The sequence below is a fragment of the Myzus persicae genome, unplaced genomic scaffold, assembly GCF_001856785.1.
Source record: "Myzus persicae strain clone G006 unplaced genomic scaffold, MPER_G0061.0, whole genome shotgun sequence".
NCBI classification, from domain to species: Eukaryota; Metazoa; Arthropoda; class Insecta; order Hemiptera; family Aphididae; genus Myzus; species Myzus persicae.
In genome coordinates this window covers 393,559-406,564 of record NW_019101427.1, presented here as the reverse complement: position 1 = coordinate 406,564, position 13,006 = coordinate 393,559, and the positions used below count along the sequence as shown (strand labels likewise).

At 28.8% G+C, this 13,006-nt stretch overlaps 1 protein-coding gene across 1 annotated transcript; it reads right to left on the bottom strand.

The window, feature by feature from the left end:
• Window positions 1-1,202: 1,202 nt before the first annotated feature.
• Window positions 1,203-12,946, bottom strand: LOC111029047 (armadillo repeat-containing protein gudu-like). The gene is made up of 11 exons (XM_022307880.1): window positions 12,764-12,946; window positions 8,704-8,877; window positions 8,454-8,600; window positions 7,467-7,676; window positions 7,099-7,347; window positions 6,898-7,008; window positions 6,583-6,807; window positions 5,794-6,093; window positions 3,491-3,679; window positions 3,173-3,394; window positions 1,203-1,670 (listed from the first exon to the last, which is right to left on the bottom strand). Exons 1-11 carry the CDS (start codon window positions 12,866-12,868, stop codon window positions 1,563-1,565), a joined length of 2,040 nt encoding a protein of 679 aa, XP_022163572.1. The 5' UTR covers window positions 12,869-12,946; the 3' UTR covers window positions 1,203-1,562.
• Between the last annotated feature and the right edge of the window lie 60 nt (window positions 12,947-13,006).

Below are 13,006 nucleotides of genomic sequence, written 5' to 3'. Positions count from 1 at the left end.
AAAAGAATATCCTAAAATCTATCATTCTCAAATAGATGTACGATTCATGTTGATGTGAGTACATATATAAATAGGATCTAAATTCTAAATTATTGTTCAAAGGAGGGCTTAAATGAGTCAAACATTTAAATCAATTTACTTATTTTTTTTTATTCATTAATTTAATATGGCGGGTGCAATTTTTAGGTATTTAATGTAGCAATGTAGCATTGTGTTATTTTATTGGTTTATTTTATATCACTGTTTATTTTTATTCAAATTATGACATAATATTATGTTAAATATATTTAAGCGTCATTATGATTTACGATGACCTAAGATAATAAATAATAATATTATCTCCCCATACTGTCTTAAAGCTTGAATAAATATATCTAAATATTCTGATATTCTTGTAGTTGATATTTATTTATTTATTTGTAAATTGATATTTTTGACTATATATTAGTCATTAGACAAGTTTAAAAAATAGTGCAACTTTTAACGGAATTTAACTTACGTTTTAATAATTTCTCATTACATTAAAATATTATCAAATCGGACAATAGGTCGATTATCACTTTAGATTCATCAAATATATTATATATCTACACCAGGGTTAACACCATAACACAAGTATAATTCGTACTACAATACCTACGACATAAATTATAAATCTAGTGGGTACCTACTAAATATGGTTATTAGCTATAGCTGTGTTTGCACTCAGGAAAGCAATATTCACCTTCCTTGGCTACTACAGAATTAATTCTCCGAGTTTCTTATAATTAATGAGTTAATACTATAACGTAGACATTTATACCCAAAAATAACATAAAATACTTTTTGGTGTTTTGCTTATTATATAATATATAATATTGTGTGCTGTACATTTAAAATTTCAATCATGACTTCATTTTAATTTAATAATAATATACTATATACACGTGACCAGGATCTTGATGACTTGCGATTTTTTTCTATTTACATCGTAATATTCTTACTTCGTCTTTATCGTGTATACCTAATAATTATTATGACATGTAATTTTTGATTATTTCGTCGTATTTAATTTCGAACTTTTATCAAATAATTTTATATTATTATTATTTTGGTCAGAAGCAATTTTAACATCAACACACTATTAAATTAACAATAAGTATAATATATTGTATAATAGTTCAATAACCACAAATAAACCCTATATAAAGTATATATATATAATCATAATAATGAATAATAACACTATAGTATTTAAAACGAATAGGTGGGGAAGGGGGTAATATATTCATATCGTATATGAATTTAATATAACAATATCGGGTTTAAGTACTTACATACTAACGGAGATAAGAAAATTAAACAGTCATAACTCATTACATTATTGTTAAACACAACCTTCGCAAAAGACGCAGTCAATATTTGAAAAGAAGAAATCTTTAACAGAATATAATATACTATAGAAATAAAGTTAACTAAATTATTGTTAATAATAATAATAATAATATGATGTTTCCTATATAATAATTTCACCTTTTGTAGTTATAACATAATCGTCGTGTAATTGATTATATTAAAAGTTATCATTTTAATCTTCGAGAGTTCAAAGCGATCTTACGAATATTTGCCAAACATCCAGCTGAAGCCTCCTGTACGTCGGAATCTCGTGACGCAATAGTCTCCATCAGGAACTGTAATTTCAAACGCAATTAAAGTATACTATTAATTATTATTCTATAAATAATTTTTTTTTTCTATACGGAATAAAAATTTAAAAAACGAATAGCCAAAAGCCACAGCCCTCATAGCTATAATATTGTTTCTAAAATAAATTCAAGGTCTCCACATAATAATGGCAACTGGGGACTAATATTATAGCAGTGTTATATTCCTATGCAGCCATGTAGGTACATAACCATTGATTATAAATAGGTAGTGATTAAAGTACAGTATTGTGATGTAGAGGTAGACGAGAAATCTTCTCCACATTGTGTATAGTAGCTAGTAGGTGCTATAGGTATTTTTTGATTAATGATAAATATTATAAAATAGTATCTATAGGTATTCTGAGCTTACTGCAAAGTGCGGTTGGCCAAATGACGTCTGAAACACGTCTTGATGTACGTAGGTACAACATTAATTTTTTAACGTCTGTGAATTTTTTTTTATTATTTAAGGCTATTATATAGCATATAAATTGTTAGATTCATGAAGCGTTTTACTATATTTGAAGTTTGATTATTATCTATATATAGTATCTCACCTTATTGTCTTTGTTATTCGTGCCTGTAAGCTATTTATTTAAGTCTCTATACACATCCTGCTTTTATTTAAGAAGTACATAACTAATGGGGATAAGTTAATTTTTTTAATATTTACACATTCTCTATAAATTGGATTGGGATTTGAGATTTTTAAGAAACACGAAAACGAAAGTTATATTCATTAACTTCGAAGTATAGAAAAACTATAAAAATAAGAAATACTATAATATTATCTATAATATTATATTAAAGTAGTTGTGTCTATCTTAAATAAACAGTTATGATTTTATAAAATATACTTATTGGGAAAAAGTAACTGGCTATAGGCTCAATTTTATTTTTAAAAAATCATCAAATGTTATCAATTTTAATTGATAAAATTATTATTATTTCATGTCAAAAAAGAATACATTTAAATTAGCATAGATTATTCATAAGCATTTAGGTATACAAAAAGTAATTATTTTATTGCAACTAAAAAATTTCAACGAGAAAACTATTAATTATACTATTAAAAAAGTGTATAAAATATTGTACTATTGTAATATTTATAACTGGATAATACCTATACAACTATACAAGTGCCAATGTACTATGAACACTTTAAATAATTAAACATGGACTCATGGACTTACAAGTAATGAGGACAATATAATATAAACATCCACAAAGCCACAAAAGTATTAGAAAAATAATCAACCCCCGGGGATTTTTTTTTTTTAATTAGCATATTCAAACATAAGTAGATTATTATTATTTTTTAGCAAATAATAATATATTATATTATTATGATTTATGGTGTGTAGCAAGACAAATACAAACAAAAAATTAATTAAATTAACAGCCTCTTTTTTACTCAAGTATCGCCTTTGAAGCCTTCGATACAAGCCAAACATAATATAATTATTTATATTTTATTGTCATCATACGGGAACGACACCACAAGATTCCATGGCTACACAATTTGTCGCGTCTCCGGACAGACCGTGTAGAGCAAACGTAACGTTCTGTTTAACCAGATCAGAATTGGAATGTATGTATTTGGAAATGGGCAGTACTACATCAAGTCGACCGAACGTGTGACAGTTGCGTTCTAATAAACAGCAGGAACCGATGGCACGAGACAAATGGGCTTGGAGGTCCGAATTGCTCTGCAAATGAAAAATTGTAGCCGACGGTTATTACCACAGTAAACTTCGATTGCACTGCACATAGATTACATTATAAAAAATAATTATACGTATTACCGTGTGCACCAAACTAGATAACCGCTGTACGATATCGTAATCTGTGAGAATTGCCAAGTTTTCGGGTTCTTTGGCCAAAATTCCGATGACGGCGCAGGCGGCTGCTAACACCCTCGTGTCGTGTGATTTCAATAAATCGACCAACATTACCAATCCGGTTACTAGAGAACGCATAATGTCACTAGACTCCTAATAAATAGTAATACTTATGTAATAATAATAATTCTAAACGGCATTAGATTAGGATTTCAAACCCTTTTAATATGTATACCGATCCCTGAAAAGGGTGTCTCGTGGATGTTTGTCCTCGCATGACCAGGCCATCTACTTATATATTATTATTATTATAATTATTATAGGTATATACTCCTACCTAAAAAACTCACACTATCATTAGAATTTCTAATTTAGAAAGCATAATAGGGAAATTAATAGATAGATACCTATCTATATAATAACTATAAATTAGCTAGCTTTATTATTGTTATTATTATATCGCGATAATACGAGTAATCAATATTTGTACATTGTATCAGTATAGGTAGGTATTTCAAAGTTCCCCTCCAATCATTGTACATTTTTATTACTCCACAAAAATCATATTCTAATAGCATACAATTTTGATGACCATACCAGAAAAACTTTATTTTAATAAAAAAAGAAACTATTTCAAATTTTTAAAAGGCACGAACCCAACAATTTTAATTTTAGGTTAACTGCTAAAATATATATTATCAATTATGTTAACAGCAGCTTCTAATATACTTATACAGTATAATAAAGTTTCATACAGAATTATAACTAAACATTTTAATAAGAAAAAAAATTATTTGATGGGGGTTGACCTTAACACGACGAGACACCCTGTAAATATTTAAACTGGGTGATTATTTTATCACTCATTAATATCCATTAACGTCTTTGACAATATGTTTTTATTAAATTTAAAGTATATTTAAGAAATAATATTTATTTTAAGTTTTATACTTTTTTGAATGAGAACATACATTTATTATTTCATGATCCTAAGCAGAATATTTTCTAAGAATTTCAAAAAACTCTTACGAGTTTGCTAGAAGTTAATTAGTTATACGATGCAATATTATTAACACTAATTAACAATTTGTCTGAAATTACATATTTTATGAATTTAATCATTCTAAAAAATATGCTGCTGCGGACTACGAAATTTAAAAAATGAATTTAGTCATTCAAAAAAGTAAAAAACTTAAGACAAATCATTTTTTTACTGGACTTGGCGTAACGAAACGAAACTGAAAAACAAAAACGGGAAAAATGTTCAAAAGTGTGCTGAATGCATCGCCGGCGAGAAGTTTTACGGGGCCCGGGGGCCAATTTTTTCATGGGACCAAGAAACCTTTTTTCGTAAGCCAAAAAAAATTTTCTGGTACGTCCTAGTACTTAGGTACTCGTAAGAATTTTTTCAATGTTTATTAAAATAAAATACGAATAAATTAAATGTTTAGGTACACCAAGTATACTAAATACAAGTGTTACACAAAAAAAAAAAAAATTCAAGATTTTAACATCAAAATCGTTTTTGACGTTGCCGTCGCTCGTCGGCAGTATGATTTATTTTTACTCTCACTCGTCTATTACAGGTATTCCCAATTATTATATTAAAAACCCACAAGACTCGAAAAACAAAATTTTTAGGATTAATCCAATGCCATGAAAAGCGCAGGGTTCCTAAAATGGCGGGGCCCGGGGCAGCTGCTCCTTCTACCCTGCCCTTCTGCCGGCGCCGGCTGAATGTATATAGGATTTTAAGTCATAATTTGCTAGGTTGTACATCGATGGACTTAAAAACATGGCTAGTAGGTAGATATAACTTAAAATTTTAAATATTCAAGATTAAATTTTTTTTTTTGATAAAATCACAAATTATTGATAAGTAACAATAATAAATAAAAAAACATTGTAACTAAACACATTTCGGGAATACATTGGCTGTTCATTACTGCTATTCTTATATTATACACATTACACATACCTATAATAATGTGACTAGGTAGTAGGTATGTATGTTCACTATATTTTACCATTAATTATTATAATTATTGCTGGTTATAAATTAAATTAAAAAAATTAGTCTAATAATATTTAGTTGAAATTATACTTGGATTAATTGTTCGGAATATATCAAAATTTAAAATCCTATATTAAACGAGCTTGCTATAACTATGATTCGTAAGATACAAATAAAATATATTGACCGGTACATACTCAGCAACTGGGAAAAACAAATAGGTATAAGGTATAACACTGTGACGTGAATTTACTTTTGTATTTTTAAGCAACGTGACCAACGTATGTCCCGCCGTAGATTGAACGAGAGTGGAATCAAATTTCATCATGGACCATACTAAACGTATGCCATCATTGCTAACCACTTGTTCCATGCACAGTAAATCAGACGCACAATTGTCGATCACACGACACACGTTAACTAGAATCCTCTCATGGCCGGTGTCTTGTAATAGCTTTATTATGGGTACCAAACCATCGGCCGCCCTCAGAGCGATCTTGTTGCGCCCTATTTTCGTGCATTCCGCTAAAGACGCCACGGTGTTGGCGATTACCTGGGTATAAAGAAAACGAGAGCTAAGGCCTAAGACTAAAACTGGGCTCGCATTACATAATTGTGTCGTGTAAAATAATTTTCTCCGATTAGCCGAATCAGGCGGTTACATTAAGTATACTATATGGTATATAGTTATTTTGTCACACAATACTGCATAATAGTTCAATTTATTCAACTTTTGACTGTGTGCCACACGCCACACGGTCATCGGGCATGTGGTTGCATTTATGTACCTACGAAAAGTGATACCGAAAAAAAATGATAAAATGTTATCATCTGGAACAATACTTATATCATTGGTATTACATTTTGGTAATCTGGTATAAAAAACAGTAAACATAAAAAAGCGCACTGCACAAATGTCCAAGATCATTAAAAACACGACACGATATAGTGTGAACCCGGCTTTAATTTGCAGTTGATCTCAAGCAGCCCACATAGGTACTATAATATTATTATGTGACATTATTTAAAATTTCCCACTCACCTCTTCACTGTCTGAGTCCAATAGTTTTACCAAAACGTGTATGCCGTTTATGTCTTCCAGACGTTTCACGTTATCCGGGTTCATCAAACATTTCCATATTGCACCCGTAGCGGCTTCCATTAATTTCGTTTCACACTTGTGTGATTCCACTTTGACAATGTTTACCAACGAGTTTAGGCCCCCTTGCTCTTTAATCATTTTCCGGCTCTCGGGATCCTCAGCACACTATACATGGTCACGATTTTATAAAGGCGTGTTTAATTGTTCGGCACACCCAATATTATTATGGTTTATAAAAGTAATGAGCACACTCACATTGAACGTTATGGTGGCAGCGTTGTTCATCATTTCAATATCCGAACTCTTCAACAGTTTTAATATATCGACCAACATGCCTTGCTCTTTGATCGCCGTACGAAACACTGGCTGTGCAAATTCACAATTTCATTTCGAGCTTAATGAAAATTAATTCGATATCGCGCACCGTTTGATTATAGTCGTAAAATTCCTATCTACCTGTGTTGCACAATTAACGATAATTCCCATAATAGAACTGACAACATCCTCATGCACCGAGGTCAATAGCTTTGCCATTACCGGTATGATTCCAGAACGTCGCATCACATCTTTATTTTTATCCGATTTGGACATCGACCACAATGCTTTTGAACAATTGCACAACAGACTAAATAACTTTTGTTGAACTACTGGTAACATTTCACTTTCGGTTTTTAAGACTTGATGCGGTACATCCATGTAGTCGACCTGTTACACGATGAATGTAAATGTTCAACAGTTATTAAATAATAGATATCTATATAATCTCCAGATACGATTAATAATACAAAATAAAAATAAATTTGTTAATATATTTGCTGATTTACCATTAATTTTATACCACCGGCTTTGCGTATGAACTTTCGGCCTTTTTTTATTTTTGCTACATTAGCTAGAGTCTCGGCTGAGAGAATTTGTAAGTCTAGTGATCGGTCAGACAATAACTTCACTAAAATTGGAATTGCACCCAAATTTGTCAGATTTCTTCTAGTACCCAGCATATATGACATTTCATTTAACACTGCTAGTGCACCGTGCTAAAAAAACACACACATTGAAATCGCCTTATGTTAACTCTAAAATTATTAATTAAATACACTTGTAATAAATAATAATTATACCTATTGATATTGTTCGAAATTTTAACATTAATTTTCAAATAAAAACTTAAAACAAATAATTATTTACGGTAAGGAGAAACCTTCTTTAATAATATAACTATTTGATTGTCGAAGTTATCAAACATATTAAACTATGATGATTCGCAAAAAAAAATGTAGGTATACATTTTATTTTATTACATTATCAACAACTAAAAAGGTTATACAACAGAATAAATTAATTAGAATGGACACTGATAAGGAATTATACGAACAAATAGGGACATCTGATAAACTAATTCGCCAATTTTTAGAGGAAATCATTATGACCATTGTACATGTTATGTATTCATATATAACAATATTATCTTCCTCCAAAAATATGGCCGATAATTATTGACTATCGTTATCATTTTACAGTGTCCAGAGCCTGAGGTTACCAATAAGGTGCATACTTGTAAATTACTTTGTAGTTTGTATATATTTTTATTTTCTTTGAAAGTGGCTAAAATTTAAGCACCCTAAAAATGTCCTCTCAAAATAATTAATTTAAATGTTTCAGTAAATACTATAACAAATATTACATTATGTGATAGTTTTTTTAATTTTAAAAATAGTTGGCTGTGCTCTTTAATTAGATTTTCCAACAGTTAAAGTCCAAACGGACTGTAAAAAACAATTTTTAAACGTCTGTATTAATTCGTACAACATTACTCTGCATTCGTTGTGGTCGGTTTCTAATAAATTGATCAAAAGCTCTGTACCACCAGTAGCAATCACGATACCTTGCGTGGACTCGTCACGCAGATTATAGTCCACCAAGGCAGCCAATGCAATTGCCGTAGCCGTTTGATTTCCTACCTTCAATCAATACATAATACATGATATTGTATATTACAACATATTGTACAGCAATGATATTTAAATAATAATTTAATAATATGATTAGGTATTGTATTGTTACTCGTATGTATTTAATCAATCTCTGGATGCTTTCTATTTCAGCTGCGTCATCAGACAACGATGTCGGATTATACCATCTGTCTTCTTCAAACTCGCTCAATGTCATACTGTAACTTGAACTGTCATCCGATTGTGCAGGTTCCTCAACCATCAATGTGTACAAAGTACTAGGGGCCTAATAACCGAAAATGGATATCATAAAATTTTTAAAATAATTAAACTGCAGTCAACGAATTGGTGTAGGTACGGTGTACCTAGCTACACATAATATTATATCATGTTTTAATGTTATATATTAGCTGTTGTATAATTAATTTAACTAGTAAAAAAGTTATTGTATAAGCATCTCAAAAGTATGATTGACTATTATTATTACAGTATCATATAAAAACTATAATTCATTATTAAATTATAGTGTAAGGAACTTGTTTACTTTCACGTTCACGCTCATCATGGTTCATCGAAAACATGAATACGGAATTATAAAAAGAAAATTGTATTATACGATGTAATTAATCAATATATTTAATAAATAGTAAATAAATTGAGCGTATTAAGAATCGTTAAAATGTATTAAAATATAAACGTCGTTCACGTTCATCACTTTTAATTTTTAAAAAAAACCAATGACGTTCGTATATTGTTCACTAAACATGAACGTGAACGTGTAAAAGTGCGTTCACGAACTACGGTTTTTTCAAAAACTGTAATTACAGTAGGTAATAATAGTGTACTCATTCATGTTATATATTATGTTGGGTTCATTGATCATCCATCATTATTTATTTATTATACGACGTGTGGTTTATTATTGTCAGCAAAATATACGTAACTCAACATTAAATGCTGCGTGAATATTCCTGTTTTTTTTTTGTTAGATTTTCCCAATTACCTAGTAAAAAAGTAGATACTGAACAATTTATACTTCTTACCCTATAGTGGTACCAAATAGATTGAATTTTCTACCAGAAACCACCCTCAATGTTGAAGATTAAAGCAATTTTCTGCTACAAATATGATAACCGACGCACAAATAAAAATAAAAAAGCGGGTAAGTGAATGTCGCTCTGCTGTACATTAGGTGTCTAAGAGGTCGCTGTAATGGGTGGTATTAAATTTGAATTCAATGATATCAAATCATTTTATACGGAAAACGATTCTGACCGGGGACAATTTAAGATATTTTATACTGTTATTACTTTTTATTAATATGGGAGCCGGTAAGTTGAATTAATATTATTCTTAAATTATCAGAGATGCAGGAAAAATATTAAATATATCTATGTAAAGTTGTGCTGTTTTGGAACCGAATTACAACAAAATGATAACCATTAATCTTTGTGTTAATATGCAATTTTGTCCAAATTTGAACTTAAAATTTCTGTAAAAAATAACTGTATTCATATACATTTTATACATTTTTAACTACAAAATCATTTTAAATTTTAAATTTGATAAATATTATCAACATTTAAACTTAAAATGCTTATAAAAAAAACGTGCCTATGTATTAAATTTTAAATTGTAATATTTTTATTCTAATGGGTCAGAATATTTTGAAAATTGTATCAAGTATATGAATTGATGAAATAAACATTTAATGTAAATTTCAAGTGTCTACAGTAATTCGTTTTTGAATTGCAACAAAATAAGATAATCGCTACAGGTGAAATCGAGTGAATATCCAATGTTGTAAAAATTTTAACTTTAAACGCTCATAAAAATCTCATTTGACTTTCCGGTAAAAATGTTTGTTGAAGGTAGACAAACTTGTAAAGAATCTCGTATTAAATTTTTAAATCTTAGTTACATAACTAATAGTATTACTATTACATATTATATTATGATGAAAACATTACCTATTGTATAGGTATTCCAAACAAATTAATATAATTAAAAAAAAGGGAAAAAGTTGTTAAATTATTGTATTAAAGATGATCGTAAAAAGTAAATTACACTCCATATTATGTATACAGTAGTTAAATAAGTAAGTAATTTATTACCAAATTGATTAAATATTATGAAATTTACCATTTAAATCACGTTTTATTCATTATAATTAAATATTAATAACAAGTTTGTTTTTTAAATATTATTTTTATAGGTATAACAAAATACTTCAAAAACTAAAGTTTTCACATTATTAAAAATGAATTTTCTTTTAGAAATGATCTGACATACACTGATAACTGCAGGGTTTGGAATGAATGCATTTATTTTTCAATGAATAATTAATTTATGAGTACATTTAATTTATACACTAGGAATTATGAATGCGAACTCACTAATTATACTAACAAAATATGTGAATTTAAATTTAATTAGGTATGCAATAATGTATTCTTCAAATCAAACAATAAAAATGTGTTTTGATATTTATTTTTTATTATCAAACTCCAGGTGTCATCGTCACCAATGGATTTAATTTCAAATTGCATAAGTGATACTCCTCATAACTTCATAAGGTATATTAAATACTTATGTACTTCAGTACGCATGATGTATAAGTATCTTGTTCAAATTTAATTTACCTAATACATTGTTTTTACTTTTTACTAATGCGATCATGAATTCGTTCATGTTTTAGTAAATGTGAATGCGAGTTTGAGCTCAAAAAACGCATGTACGAATTCATTAGATTTTGAAATCGATGAATCAATGAACGCAAATACGAATACATCCCTTTTTAAATTAATGTTCCAAATCTTGGATAATTGTTTGGTAAATGTCATGCTCTTATACACATATGTAACGCACTCATATAATTGCATGTACTTAGTTGGTGATTATTTAAGTTGCTTCTAAGTTATCAAAATTTTTATGGTTATACTCATAGACGCAAATAGACTTCTGCTTGAAAGAGGGGGGCTATGTTGCCGTGGTCTCTGTAAGCATTATTACATAATTTTTTTAAAATAAAAAACATTATTCATATAAAATTACCTATACTAATTAACACTGCTAACTACACGTGAACTATAATTTTCCGCCATGAGGAGATTGAAAACGTAGGTAGCCAACATTGTTGAAAAATTACTTTAGTGCATTACGGATATTTTAGTTATTAAAAGGATTTAAAAATGAGAAATAAATGTTGAGAATAAATTGAACACTGTTGTTTTATTGTTAATCAATTATCAACATTTTACTTAATTATTTTGACTAAATTATTGTTATTTTATCAATAAGTTAGTACATAATAATTGTTATGTGAAAAGTGTATGAGTTTCCAACTGTATAGTAGCATATGTACTAATTTCCCTAGACAAATCTAATTGAATCAATTCATTTTTACATTGTTACTTTTAATGTTAGTTGTTAATGCTAATTACTTATAGTAAAGTTTCACAGTATATAGTAGCATTTGATTTCTAAATAACGAAAGAAAAATCCAAGCCGTAGGTATTTTCAAAATATTGTAAGTGTAACTAAAAATAATGTTTTCATTTTTCCTATTTTAATAAAATTATGTTGCACCGAATGGTGCTCTAACATAAATTTACCACATGTTTAATGGATTTTATTTTATGTTAATTGTTAGATATTTATTTACTAATAATTTAAAAAATAAAACCATACATTAAAATTTAAGTATTGTTCTTCGAACATTGATAAGGAGTATAGATTTTTGATAGTTTTGAAGCAAAATATTTTTCTAAAATTATTGATTATTTAATATTAATCATTATTGAATATATTTTTAATATATTTTTTTATTACTCATCATCAATTGTATAGATGGTCGAAGTTTAATGTGTATCCATCTATATTGTGGCATAGTTTGCATTTTGAAAGGTATATAGGCCATTAGGCCAACACCAAATGCCACTTTATTCTTCTTAGATAGGTCACATTTTGAAATAATGATAGACTGATACTTCTAGAGAGCGAAAAAAATCACTTTGTAGGTATCTCTGCACTCTGAAGTACTTCATGGGGAATTTAAATTTAAATATAAGTCGGACTTTTCTTTATCACTATATTTAATTCGTTGTAGGTATCTGATATAGTGATATGGTATTATATATTACATATTATTATAGAATAACAAATGCGCCTACCTCAACTAAAGTTTTATCTTCTAATGTGACTTCTGTTTCGTTTCGTTTGTCTTTCGCCGCCGACCCTTCCCTTAAAGTTTCCATATTATTTGTAACTTCGTTCATAGTGTTGCAGTTTCTTATTTGGGCCGTTCAAATATAGCTGGGTTGGAGTACCTACCCTATAACGGATACAGCTCTGCTGTAATGCAGTATAAAGACTAATGCAGTTTTCGATAAAAAAATGTCAGATATATATATATT

Excerpts from the sequence above, each read along its gene's own strand:
- LOC111029047 (XM_022307880.1), bottom strand. The coding sequence starts at position 12,868 with ATGAACGAAGTTACAAATAATATGGAAACTTTAAGGGAAGGGTCGGCG. Across the intron at positions 6,808-6,897 it reads CTGCCACCATAACGTTCAAT|TGTGCTGAGGATCCCGAGAG; the intron begins GTGAGTGTGCTC and ends GACCATGTATAG. Across the intron at positions 3,680-5,793 it reads CGTTGCTTAAAAATACAAAA|GAGTCTAGTGACATTATGCG; the intron begins GTAAATTCACGT and ends ACTATTTATTAG.